At 46.7% G+C, this 20055-nt stretch overlaps 2 protein-coding genes across 2 annotated transcripts in view; one reads left to right on the plus strand and one right to left on the minus strand.

The window, feature by feature from the left end:
• The window catches only part of LOC308457810 (uncharacterized protein), a 238705-nt gene that overhangs the window by 17963 nt on the left and 200687 nt on the right, over positions 1 to 20055 (minus strand). The window contains exons 82-86 of the mRNA XM_080971981.1: positions 19294 to 19410; positions 15195 to 15272; positions 11298 to 11351; positions 8506 to 8554; positions 741 to 923 (exon numbers count right to left, since the gene is read on the minus strand). Of these exons, the coding sequence (XP_080828107.1) occupies positions 741 to 923; positions 8506 to 8554; positions 11298 to 11351; positions 15195 to 15272; positions 19294 to 19410 (481 nt within the window). The remainder of the gene's footprint in view (positions 1 to 740; positions 924 to 8505; positions 8555 to 11297; positions 11352 to 15194; positions 15273 to 19293; positions 19411 to 20055) is intronic.
• On the plus strand, positions 2810 to 5755 carry LOC308486297 (tigger transposable element-derived protein 1-like). Its single transcript, XM_081022998.1, has 2 exons — positions 2810 to 2825; positions 3735 to 5755. The coding sequence occupies exon 2, from the start codon at positions 3918 to 3920 to the stop codon at positions 5619 to 5621; it is 1704 nt and encodes a 567-aa protein (XP_080879124.1). The 5' UTR covers positions 2810 to 2825; positions 3735 to 3917; the 3' UTR covers positions 5622 to 5755.

A 20055-nucleotide genomic window follows, 5' to 3' on the forward strand; every position in this document is an offset into this window, starting at 1 on the left:
CATCCCCTTCTCCTTGTGCCCTCCATCTTTCCCAACATCAGGGTCTTTTCCAGGGAGTCTTCTCTTCTCATGAGGTGGCCAAACTATTGGAGCCTCAGCTTCAGGATCTGTCCTTCCAGTGAGCACTCAGGGCTGATTTCCTTCAGAATGGATAGGCTTGATCTTCTTGCAGTCCATAGCACTCTCAAGAGTTTCCTCCAGCACCAGAATTCAAAAGCATCCATTCTTCGACGATCAGCCTTCTTTATGGTCCAGCTCTCACTTCCATACATCACTACTGGGAAAACCATAGCTTGAACTATACTGACCTTTGCTGGCAAGGTGATGTCTCTGCTTTTTAAGATGCCGTCTAGGTTTGTCATCGCTTTTCTCCCAAGAAGCAGGCATCTTTTAATTTCGTGACTGCTGTCACCATCTGATCTGCAGTGATCTTCTTCCTTACCATTATCCAAAAGGCACGAGCCACCCATTATTTATCTATCCATCCCTTCATCCATCCATCTCTCAATCGAGCCATCAATTGGACTTACAGCAAAATATGATTCCAGCATCTTCCACTGTGGCCAGCTTTAAGTGGAGTTAAAGATCCATCACTCTCTAGCTCCCCGGGCAAAATTAGGATTTCCCTGCCCACCCCACATGGCTGCTTTTGGGAGTGCATTTCATGCCTGCCACTGAGTGCCAGGAAAAATGTCTTCCAAGTTGCCAAACGAGCATCTTAGGGAAGAAAAAAGATTTACCTGCCAGAGGTGGCACAGATTCTCTCAGCAGCACACCTGCGTTGGTCCTGTTCTGTACTTCACCAAATAATCCTTGCTCTGCCAGACCTTCAGGCAGCAGAGACCTTTTCTCTGTCTCTTGGGCATCTGCCAGGTAATCAGCATCGGGGTCTGCCAATCTATTTGCCAGGTGGAAGTTTTTGCCTGTTTGAAAGGAAAATGAGAGGGAGGGAGAGAGGACAAGACTTAGGCCTCAAATATCTGTATCAATACAGACCCTCTTGGGTGCTAAGATCGGCAGAGGAAGCCCTCTTGGTCGTTCCACCACCCAAGGGTGGTGGCTCTGGAGAGGGCCTTCTCTGTGACAGCCCCTAAGATGTGAAATTCCTATAGAGGTGTGTCTGGCACCTTAACTGTTATAGATTTGCCGTATGCAGAAGACATACCTCTTCTCCCCTGGCCTCCTCGCTGGCCCAAGTAGGACCAATTCAGCCAGCTAGCCCTGGGGATTATCTAATTGATTTTTGATTTTTGAATTTTATTGTTATTCATGTTTTTATACTGTATTTTATGCTGCTTTTATAATTAAGTGTTTTAAAGTGTTCTAAATTTGTTGTTAGCCGCCCTGAGCCCAGTTTTTGAACTAGGAAGGGTGGGGTATAAATAAAAATTTATTATTATTATTATTTACTCTGACCTTGACACCAGGGGGGTGTGTGTGTGTGTGTGTGTGAGAGTGTGCATGCATATTTAGGATCCAACCTATTTTTCTCATTGCAAATTTTTAAAACTAATTTCAATGTTGCGTTTTTATATAGCTACAATCCACGCTGGGAACTTTACGGGGAAGGGCGGATAAGAAATCCAATCAATATAATCACCACCATTGTCACCATCAATCGCTTCCCTGTATGGGAATTTTTAAAAATGTCTAATGTTTTGCAATTTTTAATGCGCTGCAAGCCGCCTAGAGTGGCTGCGGAAATCCAGTCAGATTATTATTATTATTTAAATTTTTATTTTGCATCTGTCAGCTTTGCGAGCTCCAAGTACTCGCACAATATTATTATTATTATTATTATTATTATTATTATTATTATGAGACATTTCTGCCTCTTGCAGCTACCTATTTGAAACTAAACCTCCCTGAAAGTTTAGAAATGTCATACTTATCCCTTGGAACAGCATCGTGCTCCCTGTTTCCAACTCACCGGCACAAGCTGTGATAAAGGGAAGAGAAAAAGACAGATTTGTTTGACACAGTACTTTGGGAAAGAGTAGTTTCAAAAAGTTTCTTAACACCCTCCATTTCCTTGTTTGGCTCTGAGGGCAATACAGTAGGCCCAAGGAGGCCCTTTTCCCCAGGCTGAGGTTCGTATTTCCTTCCAGGCAATTTGCTGGGGGCCACATTTCATTTCACTTATAATTTGTGTTATGTACTGAAGCTCTCACCCTGGGCCAGCAGGGGGATACTGTAGATAGTTCAGGTCCACATATGCAAATAAGGGATCGAAAGTGACGTTCAGTGATTGGATAGTTACAGAAAGTTGTTACAGTTACGTTGTACTGGAGCTCTATATAAGCAGGCTGGCTGAACCCTTCAGTTCAGTTCTGTTCTGGCCTCTGAATAAACAAGAGCTGTTTGAAGAATCACTGTGTCGTCTGATATGTTCACCCACAACTTAACAATTTGTATACTGCCTTTCTATATATTACTATATGTAAACCGGTTTACAAGCTTAAGAAACAACAAGATCGGCAGTAAAGATCACACACCTAATAACAATCTGATCCAATACAGTGGTGCCCCGCAAGACGAATGCCTCGCAAGACGAAAAACTCGCAAGACGAAAGGTTTTTTCGTTTTTGAGTTGCTTCGCAAGACGAATTTCCCTATGGGCTTGCTTCGCAAGACGAAAACATCTTGCAAGTTTGTTTCCTTTTTCGTAAAACCGTTAAAACCCAGGGTGCATTGCTGGAAGAGGTGCAGTTGCGACTTGACCTCGAGGAGCAACACATTGCACGCGGTGTGGTGGCCTTTTTGAGCTTTTTAAAGAGTTTGCTGAATTTTTGAAGCTTTTCCAAAACTTCTTTTGCAGCTGTTTGGTAAGTTAAACTTTTAAAACTTTTTTTGGGTTTTTTGGATTTTGGGTTGGGGTGTTTAGAATTCAAGGACTTGGTGTTGGGGAGAGGTTTGCAAGAATCTGGGAGCTTGTGTGGTTTTTTCTGCATTTTTATGATTTTCTGTGACCATTGGGCCATGTTGGTCTTTTTTGAAAAAATTTTCTGGGTTTTGAATTTCTGAGTGCTGGGTGGCTGGGGGAACAGCTGGGGAGGGGTTTGCAAGAATCTGGGAGCTTGTGTGGGGTTTTTTTTTGAATTTTTATGGTTTTCTGTGACCATTGGGGCATGTTGTTTTTTTTTGAAAGAATTTCTGGGTTTTGAATTTCTGTGTGCTGGGTGGATGGGGGAACAGCTGGGGAGGGGTTTGCAAGAATCTGGGAGCTTGTGTTGTTGTTTTTTTGAATTTTTATGGTTTTCTGTGACCATTGGGGCATGTTGTTTTTTTTTGAAAAAAAATCTGGGTTTTGAATTTCTGTGTGCTGGGTGGCTTGGGGAACAGCTGGGGAGGGGTTTGCAAGAATCTGGGAGCTTGTGTGGGGTTTTTTGAATTTTTGTGGTTTTCTGTGACCATTGGGCCATGTTGTTGTTTTTTTGAAAAAATTTCTGGGTTTTGAATTTCTGTGTGCTGGGTGGCTGGGGGAACAGCTGGGGAGGGGTTTGCAAGAATCTGAAAGCTTGTGTGTTTTTTTCTGCATTTTTATGATTTTCTGTGACCACTGGGCCATGTTGTTGTTTTTTGAAAAAATTTCTGGGTTTTGAATTTCTGTGTGCTGGGTGGATGGGGGAACAGTTGGGGAGGGGTTTGCAACAGTTGGGGAGGGGCTGGGGGAACAGTTGAGGTTTTTGAAGACTTTGGTGATTTTTAAAGCTTTCCCAAAACTTCTTTTGCAGCCATTTGAGGATTTTGAAGACTTTGGTGATTTGCAGCCATTTCGTAAGTTAAACTTTTAAAACTTTTTTTGGGGTTTTTGGATTTTGGGTTGGGTGTTTGGAATTCAAGGACTTGGTTCTGGGTTTGAATTGCTGATTTTTTTTTTCTTTTTCTGAGTTTACGAAGGTAAGAGCTGTGCTGCCATGGGACCCAAGAAGACTGCTGCTGCTGCGGAGGCCGGCGAGAGGAAGAAGGAGAAGGTGACGCTGGAAATGAAGAAGGAGATCATCTGGAAGCACGACGGTGGAATGCGTGTGACAGACCTCGCCAGGGAGTATGGCAGGAACCCATCGACCATCGGGACCATCCTGAAGATGAGGGAGAAGATCCTTGCGACTGATGCAGCCAAGGGAGTCACCAGGATCGTGAAGAACCGCCCAGCTGTTCTGGAGGAGGTCGAGAAGTTGCTGCTCATCTGGTTAGAAGAGAAGCAGCGTGCAGGGGACACAGTGACTGAGGCCGTCATTTGTGAGAAGGCCAAGGCCTTGCACGCAGACCTCATCCGGGAACAGCCAGGAACCTCAGGCGAGCCAGAAGTCTTCAAGGCAAGCAGAGGCTGGTTTGACCGGTTCAAGGCAAGATCTGGAATCCACAGTGTGGTCAGGCATGGAGAGGCTGCCAGTTCTGATGTTCCTGCGGCTGAAGACTTTGCCTTGGAGTTCCTGGAGGTTGTGAAGACGGAGGGCTACGTTCCACAGCAGGTCTTCAACTGCGACGAGACCGGGCTGTTTTGGAAGAGGATGCCCAAAAGGACTTTCCTCACACAGGAAGAGGCCAAGTTGCCTGGCCACAAGCCCATGAAGGACCGTCTGACCCTGCTCTTCTGTGCCAACGCAAGCGGCGACCTGAAGATCAAGCCCCTGCTGGTGTACCACTCGGAGAACCCACGGGCCTTCAAGAAACACAAGGTCGACAAGGAGCGGCTGAGTGTCATGTGGCGATCCAACAGCAAGGCTTGGGTCACACGTGTGCTGTTTGTGGACTGGGTCAATCTTGCTTTTGGCCCTGCTGTCAAACAGTACCTGCTGGACAACGACCTGCCGCTGAAGGCTTTGCTTCTGATGGACAATGCTCCTGCTCATCCTAAAGGCCTTGAGGTGGACTTGTTGGAGGAGTTCAGCTTCATCAACATCATGTTCCTGCCGCCTAACACCACGCCACTGCTCCAGCTGATGGATCAGCAGGTCATCGCCAATTTCAAGAAACTCTACACCAAGGAGCTTTTCAGGCGATGCTTCGAGGTGACTGATTGCACCACCATCACCCTGCGGGAATTCTGGAAGGACCACTTCGACATCATCACCTGCTTGAAGATGATCACCACGGCCTGGAACGGGATCAGCCAGAGAAATTTGAATTGCACTTGGCGCAGCCTGTGGCCGGACTGTGTGGCACCAAGTGACTCTGATGCACCAGAGTCGACAGTGGTGCAGGACATTGTTGCCTTGGGGAGGACCAAGGGCCTGGAGGTCACAGAGGAGGACGTCTGCGAGCTGGTGGAGGAGCACGACCACGAGCTGACCACCCAGGAGCTGGTTGAACTGCAGTCAGAGGTTGCGCAGGAGCAGGCCTCGCTGGAAGAGGAGGAAGCAACTGAGGAACGGCCGTCCTCCAAAGAACTGAGGGACATTTGCCAGAAGTGGAAGGAGGTGCAGGCTTTTGCAGAGCGGCACCACCCTAACAAGCACGTGGCACATGACCAAGCGAACACTTTTGATACGACGGTCATGTTGCCTCTCAGGGAGCTGCTGAAAAGGCGGATGAAGCAGCAGACCATGGACAGGTTCCTCAGCAAGAAGCAAAGAGTGGAAGAGGAACCTTCTTCGAGTGGTCCCCCAGAGTCTTAGAAAATGTAATGTACCCTTTTTTGATTTTTAAATGTTTTTCCTGTCATGTTTAGAAACTTAATTTATTGTTCCTTCAGTTTTTGATATGCTCTTTAAAGTATGTGTGACTTTAAAGAGCAGTTAATAAACTATTGTTGTACCAAATTTGGCTTTGATTGGACTTTTTTTGACCATAGGAATGCATTAATTGAATTTCAATGCATTCCTATGGGAAACCGTGCTTCGCAAGACGAAAAATTCGCTAGATGAAAAAACTCGCGGAACGAATTAATTTCGTCTTGTGAGGCACCACTGTACAAAGAAGCCACAGTAACTTTAAAACTGACAACTTATATCAAACGCAGCGATATTCGGCAACCCATTAGAATATAATAATGGACAGTAAAATTAAGTATCAGCAAATAATAATAATTAAACAGTTCACACATATCAGTTACAATAAAGAATTACTGAAGTATAATCAATAAAAATAACGGCAAGTCACAATGCATAAAATACCACAAAAACTTACGAAACCATGTAAAAGGATCAAATTGAGAAGCCGGCGGTGGGTGAGGTTAGAGGCAAAAGTGGAAGGAGAACAAATAGCCAATTTTAACTTTGCACAATAGGATAGCTTCTATGCATGCTCTCACAAACCCTTCAAGCATCCATCCAAAATCTCTATTTTGCTGGCTGGCAATAATGTATTTACAGTTCTACCTCAGGTTACATATGCTTCAGGTTACATACGCTTCAGGTTACAGACTCTGCTAACCCAGAAATAGTGCTTCATGTTAAGAACCTTGCTTCAGGATAAGACCAGAAATCGGGCTCCGGTGGCACGGCGGCAGCGGGAGGCCCCATTAGCTAAAGTGGTGCTTCAGGTTAAGAACAGTTTCAGGTTAAGTACCTCGGGTTAAGTACTTAATTCGTTCCGGAGGTCTGTACTTAACCTGAAACTGTTCTTAACCTGAAGCACCACTTTAGCTAATGGGGCCTCCCGCTGCCGCCGCGCCACCAGAGCACAATTTCTGTTCTCATCCTGAAGCAAAGTTCTTAACCTGAAGTACTATTTCTGGGTTAGCGGAGTCTGTAACCTGAAGCGTATGTAACCCGAGGTACCACTGTACTTAAACTGAGGTACCACTGTATTACTGCATAGGTTGCAAAATTTGCCTTGGCTGCAAGTACCGTATTTTTCGCTCTATTGGACGCAGTTTTTCCCCTCCAAAAATTGAGGGGAAATGTGTGTGCGTCCTATGGAGCGAATGCAGGCTTGTGCCATAGCAGCGCGCAACCCCTCCGGCAAGGAGAGGCTGCACGGGGCTAAAGGGGAAGCCAAAACAGCGAGCGGGATCCATCCCGTTCGCTTCCTTGGCTTGCTCCATAGCTGCGCGCAACCCCTCCGGCAGGGAGAGGTTGTGTGCAGCCTGTACACTGCTCTTTGGGGCTGGGGGGGGGGGAAGATTTTTTTTCTTGATTCCCCCCCCCTAAAAACTGGGTGCGCCCTATGGTCCGGTGCGCCCTATGGTGCGAAAAATACGGTACGTTGAGAGCTAGGCACCAAGACAAGTATATCATAAGTGTGAGAAGTGGAGTGCTTAACTTATGCAGGTGTGATTTTTGCATTTCTGTATGTTTGCTTTGCTGTTGTTGCTGTTCAGTTTTAAATCAATTACGGTTGTAACTTCCACTTACGTATCCCTCTGCTTACATAAACTTTGGGATACGCAAGCGGCAAACCTGGAAGTATATTTCTGGGTTTTTGCCGCGTGTGTGTGCGCAGAAGCGGTTCCTCCAGTTGCGGAAACCTTGGGATCTGACCAGAACTCAGGAACGGATCCTGTCCGCAACCGGAGGTACCACTGTATTTGTATTTTGTGCATTGTGATCAATTGTGATGGCTTATAGCTTTTAGCAATAAAGATTTAATTCAAAGCATTCATTCAACCAGCCAGATAAATAAGAGGGTGAAATATATTCGGAGTCGAGAGTGGATTTCATGCTCTTTATTCAGCTCATAGTGGTGAGGAAGAATGGAAGTTCCCCCAGAATGTCTGCTTTATATACATTATTTACACAATGGGCCCCACGTGACTGGCTAATTCCGGGATTCTCCTGTAGCCCAATCAGGTTGCGGATTCACCTCCACCTGGAGCTGGATTGGGTGGCTCCTGTGGACCAATCAGACTGCTGCATTCTGAATCCTATTGTTCTAGGACCAATCAGACTGCTGCATTCTGAATCCTATTCAACTCAGTACATAACACCCCTCCCCTCTAAGTTCCAGTCCTGCCCGGGAGGTTGCATTCATAGTCCTCATAACAGAGGGATTGTCAGATTTAAAGGACTTCTAGCCAGGCAACAAAACAAAACAAAACAAAACAAAACAAAACAAAACAAAACAAAACAAAACAAAACAAAACAAAACACTCAATGGGTATAAAGCAGAGCCAATGTGGCATGATGAGGCTTCCAAGGGCCAGGCAGAGAGGTCTGGATGGCCGCATTCATTCCTCAGGTCTGAGGTTCTCTACCTCTTCACTAGAGAGCCAAAAGCCATAAACAGAGGGACCAGCGTGAAAATAGAGGGGTTTGCTGCTCCAACCCCGCAGGGAGCAGGAATTTGCAAACTGCGGCTACGGAGGTAAGTCACGACCGCCCACAATGAAGGTCACGGTCGCCGCGAAGACCTCGTGCCCAGCAAGAGCTGGGATTCATCTAGCCCGCTGGCTTGGCAAAACAGCCCGGTTTGCAGCTAATGGGGTGAAATTTGCTTTGACAGGCAAGACTGTGCCAGCATTCAAATTGATCCAATTTACAGTAGAGGAGTCTCAGGGGTTGCCAGTCTCAATACTGGGGGCGGGGGGGGCGGGAGAGGGGCTGCTTTGGCTTTGCTCACCATCTTTGTCGCTCATCTCGCTCCTGACAATGTCCTTTACATCTCCCACCTGCGGCCGCAACAAAGCAGAAACGTGGAGGTTAGGATCCTGCAAACTCTACTTCCCAGTTCGCTCTTGCCTGGCACTCAAAGTAAATTCTGCCAGGGGTGGGCAAACGCCGCAGTTTAAGCTTCTCTCAGTTCCTTGGTTTTCCTGTCTTAAGTTGGATTCCCCATATTAGTTTACACTTTTATAATATATATATATATATTTACTTTCATTATTATCATTTTGTGTGTGGGTGTCTGCACATATGTGTGTTTTTGTATGGAATGTTTGGGAGGAAATAAGATGGTAAATAACAAATGAGAAAACTAAATATTGATGTATGTAATTTTTATTTCTTAATTATATTTAGTGATGGTATGGTTGTATTGTTTTTTGTAACATAAAATCATTCAATTAAAAATATTATATATATATATATATGTGTGTGTGTGTGTGTGTGTATAATATATAAAATCATGAAAATTCTTCAGCATTCTAGCATGAATTTATCCTAATGTATGACTCCCCTCCTCGAATAGAGACACTTTTGCAAAGCATTTCCCCCTAAATATAGTATGTCTCTCTATGTTATTCCCAATAATATATGAATTTATGTGAACACCTTACTCTGGGATATGCATATTTGTGCTCATAATGTGGCTGGAGAAGTGCAATTCAAAATTTCGAAGAATGCGTGTGCTGTGTTTCTGAAAGTGTGAATGTTTACTTTTCAGCGCAGGGACGTGGGTTAAACCACAGAGCCTAGAACTTGCAGATCAGAAGACTGGCGGTTCGAATCCCTGCGACGGGGTGTAAGTCATGGGCCCCATCTGCTAGCCTGCTCCCTAAAATATCACTGGTTTGCTCCTTTCTATATATAGGGTGCCTACATTCTGCATGGACTGGTTGCATGGCAACATGTGCAAATGGCTTTGTTGTTGTTGTTTAGTCGTTTAGTCATGTCTGACTCTTTGTGATCCCATGGACCAGAGAACGCCATGCACTCCTGTCTTCCACTGCCTCCTGCAGTTTGGTCAAACTTATGTTGGTAGTATCTAAATGGCTTTAGATACCTATTAAAGGTAAAGGGACCCCTGACAGTTAAGTCCAGTCGCGGACGACTCTGGGGTTGCGGCGCTCATCTTGCTTAACAGGCTGAGGGAGCCGGTGTTTGTCCGCAGACACCTTCCAGGTCATGTGGCCAGCATGACTAAGCCGCTTCTGGCGAACCAGAGCAGTGCACGGAAACGCCGTTTACCTTCCCGCTGGAGCGGTACCTATTTATCTACTTGCACTTTGACGTGCTTTTGAACTGCTAGGTTGGCAGGAGCAGGGACCGAGCAACGGGAGCTCACCCCGTCGCGGGGATTCGAACCGCCAACCTTCTGATCAGCAAGTCCTAGGCTCTGTGGTTTAGACCACAGCGCCACCTGCGTCCCTTAGATACCTAATAGGTCCATAAATTACCAGATAGCATATATTCCACACACAAAAACAGCGACCATTTGTTGTTGAGAAAGCACAGCTGGACATATCAAGGGCCCCATTACCTTCAGTAGCTGAGGGCCTCATCAAACCTAAATCCGGCCCTGGGTCTCCATCCGGCCTCCATCCCTGGTTCCTCATTACCCACAAACCTCCTTTCCTGTTCCACCCCACCCACTGAGCTTCTGCTCCACTAAAGGCAATCAGGAGGAAAGGAAGAGGGGGGAGACATCCCTCTGGAGCAGCCAAACCAAGTCCGACCACACCCCACCCCACCCCAGCTTGCCCTTTACCAGAGGGCCTTCTCGGTGGTGGCACCCGCCCTGTGGAACACCCTCCCATCAGATGTCAAGGAAATAAGCAACTATCCTATTTTTAAAGGACACCTGAAGGCAGCCCTGTTTAGGGAAGTTTTTAATATTTAATGCTGTATTGTTTTTAACACTCGATTGGGAGCTGCCCAGAGTGGCTGGGGAAACTCTTTTTTTTATTAAGAGTTTCAACATAACAATTTATCAAAAACATATCATGCTCATTTCCCCCCCTTTCCCCCCTCCCCCCCTCCCCAAGCCAAAACCCGACCCTCCCACCCCTGCCAGACTTTCCTCCGCTCCTCTCTCTGGTTTTTCAGCGCATGTTAATCTCTGCATATTATAAAATTGTAAAGATCCTTAATTTATCTATATGTTACCAATAATAAATTTGTGTCTGTTTATTAAAAACCTGCCAAGGAGTCCGATTCAGTTTGTTGTTTCTTTAAATATTCTGTAAAAGGTTCCCATTCTTCCTTAAAGTCACAGTTGTCCTTATCATGCAGTTTGTGTGTCAGTTTCGCTAATTCCGCATAGTCCATCAGTTTCTTTTGCCACAGTTCTTTGGTCGGGATTTCTTCGTTCTTCCATCCTTGTGCAATTAAGACTCTTGCTGCTGTTGTCACATACATGAAAATGTTCCTCAATTTCCTTGGCAGGTCTTTCCCTACAATCCCTAACAAAAACGCTTCAGGCTTTTTTGCAAATGTTAATTGGAACATGTGGCTTGGGAAACTCAGTCAGATGGGCGGGGTATAAATAATATATTATTATTATTATTATTATTATTATTATTATTATTACCAAACTTCTTGCTCATTTCCTGAGGGTTTTGGAGGATTTTGCAAAACGGAATCAGTCACAGAATCAGAGAAGTGTGGGGTTGGAAGGGACCCCAAAAAATGACAGCTGATGAATCCTTGACAGATGGCCCCAAAGAGTCATGAATCTATGAATAAGCCACTTACAGAAAGTCCAGGATCTCCCTTTTCTCCCTTCCGACCAGCTGGGCCATCCTCCCCCTGTTGAAAAGACAGATGCACTAATGCAAACAAACAAAAGGTATGGGTGGAGAAGTTTGCATCAACATCAACCCTATGAGTGTCTGGAGGTGGTTGGAGGTTGGATGGCGGCTAACAGATTGAGGTTGAATCCTGACAAGACAGAAGTACTGTTTTTGGGGGACAGGGGGCGGGCGGGTGTGGGGGATTCCCTGGTCCTGAATGGGGTAACTGTGCCCCTGAAGGACCAGGTGCGCAGCCTGGGAGTCATTCTGGACTCGCAGCTGTCCATGGAGGCGCAGGTCAATTCTGTGTCCAGGGCAGCTGTCTACCTGCTCCATCTGGTACGCAGGCTGAGACCCTACCTGCCCACAGACTGTCTTGCCAGAGTGGTGCATGCTCTAGGTATCTCCCGCTTGGACTACTGCAATGCGCTCTACATGGGGCTACCTTTGAAGGTGACCCAGAAACTGCAATTAATCCAGAATGCGGCAGCTAGACTGGTGACTGGGGGCAGCAGCCGAGACCACATAACACTGGTCTTGAAAGACCTACATTGGCTCCCAGTACGTTTCCGAGCACAATTCAAAGTGTTGGTGCTGACCTTTAAAGCCCTAAACAGCCTCAGTCCAGTATACCTGAAGGAGCGTCTCCACCCCCATCATTCTACCTGGACACTGAGGTCCAGCGCCAAGGGCCTTCTGGCGGTTCCCTCACTGCGAGAAGTGAGGTTACAGGGAACCAGGCAGAGGGCCTTCTTGGTAGTGGCGCCCTCCCTATGGGACACCCTCCCACCAGATGTCAAAGATAACAACAACCACCACACTTTTAGAAGACATCTGAAGGCAGCCCTGTTTAGGGAAGCTTTTAATGTTTGATGTATTACAGTATTTTAATATTTTTTTGGAAGCCGCCCAGAGTGGCTGGGGAAGCCCAGCCAGATTTGCAGGGTATAAATAATAAATTATTATTATCATTATAATTATAATTGTTGGTGGCAAGGGGGGAAAATAGGTATATAAGGAGAGAATTCTCTAAATGCCATGATCCAGGTTTGGGACAAGGGCTAGCTGGTGAGAGTACCCCGTCAGAGATTTAAAATCACAAAATATGCAACAAAGTAAAGAGCGGAAATACAGGCTATTAGATTTTTAAAACTTGCCCTTCTAAGTTCCTTTCAAAGTTCCCCTCTTCCCTCAGCATAAAAAAGACCACACATTTAGCAAATTTAAATTGGTTTGCTTACAAACTCTTCAAAGATTGAGTTCATGTGTTTTCCCATACATCAGCCAGAAAAACACAGGCAGTAAACATGTCTTAGTTACAGTGGTAACTAAGTTCCTAAATTATGGCTTGTAAGAGCCATGCGGTCTGAGCTGCAGCAACCAGCTCAAACCTCTTCACACGCTGAGCTTCTCAGGTAGACTGAAGGGGAACAATATGCTTGATTACTTTCCTCCCAAGGTGAGGGGGAGTGACCGAGCTAAGCCTGGCAGGACAGCTTACTCTATGGTCTTAACCCTTTCATGTATTAATTAGATTTAAGCATGCTGGTTATCCCACAACAATCTATTGCAAGCATCCAAGATATCAGATCCTCAGTGTTTCTTCATTGCTGAGCTGATGCACCCTTGCTTCCTGCAGCCCAGGCATCCTGGCACCGAACCCGGAATCAATACTAAACTCCCACAGAACTACAGTGAAAGACCCACTGGCCCAACTAGCTCAGTACTGTCTATTTGCCCCCAGTTCATTGTTGTGAAGTATCTGTATACCAAGAAACAATCAAATGCCCTGGACATTACAAAACAGAGGTTAGCAATGCCATCTGCCATATTTTTCCGTCTATAAGATGCCCTCAAGTATAAGACTATTTTGGGGGACTCAGATTTAAGAAAATGGGGGGGGGGAGATGTATCTGTGTATAAGATGCCCCCTAATTTTTGACATTATTTTAAAGGAAAAAAACCTAGTCTTATACATGGAAAAATACGGTATTAAGAGAACCCTGCTAGCAGTGAAGGAGCCCCAGCAAACAGGATAACACATCAAAACAGGCTCAAAGAAGAAGATAATAAAGGAAGGGGAAAGGATTAGATATCAAAGATGGGCATGATCGATTGGAGAACAGTTCTGCAACTAATTCTAACCAGGTTTGTGGTTTAGAAATAGCAACATGATGCCCCAGAAGGCCCCAGGCAGGCCGTGGTGGTCCATTTTTCTGAATCTGCTCTCGCTTACGGTGTTCAGAGCGGCAACGCAAATCGCATCAGTCGCAGATGGGACACTGGCAGAAAGCTGTTAAGGGGCGAGGTGTGGGGGGGGGGGAGCAAGTGACAGCTGCCCGCAGGAAATAAGCAAGGCTGTGACTCAGGAATAGCTGTCCCTGCAGCAGTTGATACAGAAGAAGAATCACGAGGCAATGAGAGGCGAAAGCCAAGTTGCAAAGCCGGGATGGGAAAAATTCTGAAATGACAGCCCTTTGGAAAAAAGGTCTTGCAGAGTTTGGGGAGTCCAGATGTGGCCCTCCAAGCCTCTCTGCCTGGCCCTTGGAAATCTCCCCAGCCACGCCCCTCTCCCCAGACCACACCCCAAGTACTTTTGCCTGGCTGGGAATGATGGGAACTGTAGTCAAGAAATCTGGAGGTTGCCACGTCGGCAAGGACTGCACAGTTGATATGCTCCAACTAAGCTTGCTTCCGGATGACCTGTTCAATGAGCATTCATCCTTGTGGAGAGGTCAGACGACGTCCAGCAAGCATTATCCCACACTTGGTGGATGGATGGATGGCAGCTAACAGATTGAGGCTGAATCCTGACAAGACAGAAGTACTGTTTTGGGGGGACAGGAGGCAGGCGGGTGTGGAGGACTCCCTGGTCCTGAATGGGGTAACTGTGCCCCTGAAGGAGCAGGTGCGCAACCTGGGAGTCATTTTGGACTCACGGCTGTCCATGGAGGCAGGTCAATTCTGTGTCCAGGGCAGCTGTTTACCAGCTCCATCTGGTACACAGGATGAGACCCTATCTGCCTGCGAACTGTCTCGCCAGAGTGGTGCATGCTCTGGTTAACTCCCGCTTGGACTACTGCAATGCGTTCTATGTGGGGCTACCTTTGAAGTTGACCCGGAAACTACAACTAATCCAGAATGTGGCAGCTAGATTGGTGACTGGGAGCGGCCAGCGAGATCACATAACACCAGTCTTGAAAGACCTACATTGGCTCCCAGTACGTTTCTGGGCACAATTCAAAGTGTTGGTGCTGACCTTTAAAGCCCTAAACGGCCTCGGTCCTGTATGCCTGAAGGAGCATCTCCATCCCCATTGTTCTGCCCGGACACTGAGGTCCAGCTCTGAGGGCCTCTGGTGGTTCCCTCGCTGCAAGAAGCCAAGTTACAGGGAACCAGGCAGAGGGCCTTCTTGGTAGTGGCACCCACCCTGTGGAACGTCCTCCCACCAGATCAAAGAGAACAGCAACTACCAGACTTTTAGAAGGCATCTGAAGGCAGCCCTGTTTAGAGAAGCTTTTAATGTTTAACAGACCACTGTATTTTAATACTTTGTTGGAAGCTGCCCAGAGTGGTTGGGGAAACCCAGCCAGACGAGCGGGGTATAAATAATAAATTACTACTACTTCTACTACTTTCCAGGGGTGATCACAGCCGCCTGTAGAAGTGAGTCCCACAGTTTCATGATGCACTTTAATTGGGCAACCCGGATTGGCTGGTACGGGAATGACTCTCACCCCCCAAATAATGACAGTCTGGAAAACAAACACAAACATCTGTATGGCATTCACGCCATCCCATCCAACACTCTGTTTTCTGTTTCATAGGACTCAGGTCTGGCAGGGCTCAGAATACTCACCACTCCTCCTTTGTTGCCAGGAGTTCCCGGGGGTCCCCTGAGACAAAGCTGTTGCCTTCCTCTTCTACCCCTCTCGCCCTGGAAACAGAAAAGGCAGCCCTATAGTGTCTCCTCTGTAACTTTGACTAGTCAATGTCCTTCGGGGGAGATGTCCACAGCCCAATGCTGGGAGATGTGAACATTGGCAGAAGACAGTTGATGAACAGTGGACCTACCAGACCACTCATCCCAGGGGTAGACGATGCAGTGCCTTACAGAGGTTATTGGACTTTAGCTACTGTCATCGGCAACCCCCATGGCCAATGGTGGATGTCACGGGCTGGTTGGAGGCAGAGGAATGGTGGGAGGAACCAGCTGGGTAGCCACCAAGAGAAGAAGGCTCAGAGCCAGGGGAGAGGTGGTGGGACAATGAAGAGTGGTCAGAGGGAGAAGACTGGGAAGAGGTGGTGCTGGAAACTGAAGAGGCAACAGGGTTCAGTGAGCAGGAAGAGGCTGTGGCAGAGAGCAGTCCAGACTCAGAGGTAGAAGCTGAAGCTGGTGAGTGGGAAGAGGGAAGCCAAGAGGCAGAGATGAGATAGGCTGGAGAAGAGGCAGGGATGTCTCCCCCTCCTGCTGCGACCATCCCCCTGCCTCCTAGAACCAGAAGAGGGCTGAAAAGGGCAGAGCCATGGCAAGCTGCACGCAGGCGCAGTCTCTGATGTGGGAATGTTGAGGGTGGCAGGAGAAGTTATATTGATTATTAATATCCTTCCTAACTTGCGCTAGCAAGTTTCTTCACTTAGCAGAGTTTTCTGCTTCTTACGCAGCAGAAACCAAGTTGCTGACTCGCCTGAGCCTTTGACTGTTATACAATTCAATCTAGCTCAGACTGAATTGTGTGTACCTGCTAAGATCCCCTTTGAACCCCTTCTAAAAGAATAAAGACACCACAGTCATTCATCAGCAACAAAAAGTACCGTATTTTTTGCTCTATAAGACTCACTTTTTCCCTCCTAAAAAGTAAGGGGAAATGTGTGTGCGTCTTATGGAGCGAATGCAGGCTGCACAGCTATCACAGAAGCCAGAACAGCAAGAGGGATTGCTGCTTTCACTGCGCAGCGATCCCTCTTGCTGTTCTGGCTTTTGAGATTCAGAATATTTTTTTTCTTGTTTTCCTCCTCCAAAAACTTGGTGCGTCTTGTGGTCTGGTGCGCCTTATAGAGCGAAAAATACGGTAGTTTTACTTACGATCAGGCAGAGCACAGTGTGATCCCTGAAGGCACGCTTAAGGCTTAATGTTACAAACATGTACAAATAGGTTTGCCCCATATGGGAGATGACTTGGGGAACTGCTGTGGCAGCCAGCAGTCCAGTCCAGGTGATGCAGGAAGGTCAAAGAGAGAGGGTGGTAGCAGCGTGACTTGGCCTTTTACCAGGTCTGGAAAGTTCACGCCCACCCACTAGTCACATGCAAGGAAGGATGCTCCAGGCCAGAAGGAACAGGAAGTTTCAACTGGCTGGACCAAACATTCCCCTGCAGGTCCACTCTAGCAAAACAAGGAATGTTGTACTTGACTGCTCCCAGTGGATTTCATCCCACATATAATTGCTTGGAAAAAGCAGTGGGAGGGAGGGGACTTAAGACAGCTGTGAGGAAGCACGGACTTTCAGTCTCAACAACTGATTTCATGGTTGAAGAACCCACCTCCTCCGGAATAAGCTGCTCTGCTCATTAGGCCTGACACCCAACCAAGTCTGTGGATATCATGTTTATGCAAATAAAGAGTTAACTCCAGCTTTGAATGGTGTGATTTATTGCTGGCCTGCTTTTTGACACTGGGAGATATGAGTCCAAAAGCATCTAGAGGGCATCACATTGCCCACCCTGACTTTTACAGGGAAGATGGAGCCAACACTAAACTTACAGATTCTTCCTAATCAGGGATGAGGAACCTCTGCCCCAAGAGCTAAATGCGGCCCTCCAGGTCTTTCTATTTGTCCCTTGCGACTCTCCCCAGGCCACACACCCTCCTGAGCCACACCCCTCACCTCCTCTGCTTTGACCCCACACTCAGGAAGTGAGAATTAGGTAGGTTTGCATTTCTGAACACATTGTTCTGTTAGAGGACTGCACCACAAGATTCAGAGAAGCCAAGTTTCAAAACACAATAGTGTTTGAGAATTAGGATGGACAAACTGGCGGACTGTCTCGCCAGAGTGGTGCATGCTCTAGTTATCTCCCGCTTGGACTACTGCAACACGCTCTACATGGGGCTACCTTTGAAGGTGACACGGAAACTGCAATTAATCCAGAATGCGGCAGCTAGACTGGTGACTGGGAGCAGCAGCCGAGACCACATAACACTGGTTCTGAGAGATCTGCATTGGCTCCCAGTCCGTTTCTGAGCACAATTCAAAGTGTTGGTGCTGACCTTTAAAGCCCTAAACAGCCTTGGTCCTGTATACCTGAAGAAGCGTCTCCACCCCCATCATTCAGCCCAGACACTGAGATCCAGCGTCAAGGGTCTTCTGGCGGTTCCCTCATTGCGAGATGTGAGGTTACAGGGAACCAGACAGAGGGCCTTCTCAGTAGTGGCGCCCACCCTGTGGAACACCCTCCCTTCAGATGTGAAGGAAATAAGCAGCTATCCTATCTTAAAAAGACATCTGAAGGCAGCCCTGTTCAGGGAAGTTTTTAATATTTAACACTGTACTGTTTATAACACTTGATTGGGAGCCGGCCAGTGTGGCTGGGAAAACTCAGCCAGATGGGCGGGGTATAAATAATAAATTATTATTATTATTATTATTATTATTATTATTATTATTTTCTTCCAAGGGTTGGCAAACTTTTTTTCCCTGACCTCAGTGCAGATCAGGAGAATTGTTTTGCTGCCTTCTTGAGCGGGGCAAGAATTATATCCAATGCATTTGTTTTTAACTGTTGCAACGAGTCAGACTGTTTGTTTTTCTGCAGAATTGGCCGGTGACTGTAATGAGCGATTGATTCCCATCCGTAGATGAGCCCGTTAGCCTAGGGTTCTTTTTGCCTTTGGTTCTGCGATGGAAAGAACCACACAAACATGCTCCTACCTGCGTTGGAGAAAAGGGCATTTGGCTACCCTACACAGGAGAAAAAGGTGCTTCTCCATTCTCTCTGCTCGCTGCCACGAGATTAATAAACTGCCGGCATGAGGACTCTTTGTCCTTTGATGGCTACAGCTCCCCACTGCATACTCTCCTTCATAATTTAGGGTTCAGAGATGGAGAGACACAGAGAGAGCTGGCGGAGGCGGAAAAACTCTTCATGTTCTCTTGCTAATCAGCACCAAAGCGGGAACGGCTAATGATCTCTTAGAGGGCTCTTAGAGTGTGACTATCTCCTGCCACTGATATAAAAGTCCTAACCTCTTAAAGCATGTATGAAGGCAGCTCTCTCTTGTCTCTCCATCCCTCCCACCCTGGCCCAGTTCACTTTTCATCTGCTCTTTTAATTTATTTTTCAAATGACACACAGCAGCCGCTAAGCTCTCCTCTTGATCTTTGGGACCACCCACATCCCTGGCCCAGATCTAGCCACTGTGACCCATGGTCCCATCACCTCTCCGGACTACTGTGGTATGCTCTTTGCAGGGCTGCCCTTGTAGCCTGTTTCAGCTTTGACAGACTGGAAATAAGGCTAGGAATAAACCACACAGCCCCCCCCCAAATATTAAATGCCAAACAAACGTACCCCAAAGTGCAATGGACTTCAGTGTAGTGGCAAATTCAGAAGCACAGCTTCATTCATGGCCGTCACAGCCATGCCACCTCTCCTTCTAAGCTTAGGCAACCTTCTAAGGTTATAAAACATTCTTCTAATTATACAATAAAATAATTAGGGGTGCCTCGCAATGATCGATGCAGATCTTCATGTGTTGCCTTTCAGCTAAATCTACTAGTTTTGGCGTTTGATAAATGGGATCCTTTTATCATTTGCTGGAAGACGTATTCTAACTTTATTTCACTGACATAAATTTGGTTGGCTTTAAGGAAAAGATTGCATTCAACAAAACAAAAGCCCTGCAGGAGAGTCCTTGCTTCCACCCCTGACCACCAGAACCCACCAAAAATCTCTTACCTGTACTCCTGGCTCACCCTGAGGTCCTTGCAGGCCAGGTGGTCCGCCGACACCCACCTTGCCAGGTAGGCCTATCTGTCCTTTGAAGCCTCCCAGGCCAGGCACCCCCTTGGCACCCTGCAAATTTGAACAAAGACTTCCTCTCAGGATATGGCCTCGGTCCAGTATATCTGAAGGAGCGTCTCCACCCACATCGTTCAGCCCGGATGCTGAGGTCCAGCTCCGAGGGCCTTCTGTCGGTTCCCTCACTGCGAGAAGCCAAGTTACAGGGAACCAGGCAGAGGGCCTTCTCAGTGGTGGCGCCCGCCCTGTGGAATGCCCTCCCACCAGATGTCAAAGAGAACAACAACTACCAGACTTTTAGAAGACATCTGAAGGCAGCCCTGTTTAGGGAAGCTTTTAATGTTTGATGTATTACAGTATTTTAATATTTTTTTGGAAGCCGCCCAGAGTGGCTGGGGAAGCGCAGCCAGATGGGCGGGGTATAAATAATAAATTATTATTATTATTATTATTATTATTATTATTATTATTATTATTATTTTATTATTATAATACAGCATTTGTATTGATTTCAGCATCTCTCTGCCAGCTGTGAGGGCCGATCTACCTAAGGGTGCTCAGATCATTAAAAAATGACTGTAAATTTTACAGTCACACATCGAACATACAACGTAAAAACAAGATTCCAAGGAACCTCTTGGACTTCCTTCCTCCCTTTGTGGGTCCTATTGTTAATCATTTCCTCCTGCATCTTTTATG

The sequence above is a fragment of the Podarcis pityusensis genome, assembly GCF_964106645.2.
Source record: "Podarcis pityusensis genome assembly, chromosome: 10".
Classification (NCBI taxonomy): domain Eukaryota; kingdom Metazoa; phylum Chordata; class Lepidosauria; order Squamata; family Lacertidae; genus Podarcis; species Podarcis pityusensis.

Excerpts from the sequence above, each read along its gene's own strand:
- LOC308486297 (XM_081022998.1), top strand. The coding sequence starts at position 3,918 with ATGGGACCCAAGAAGACTGCTGCTGCTGCGGAGGCCGGCGAGAGGAAG.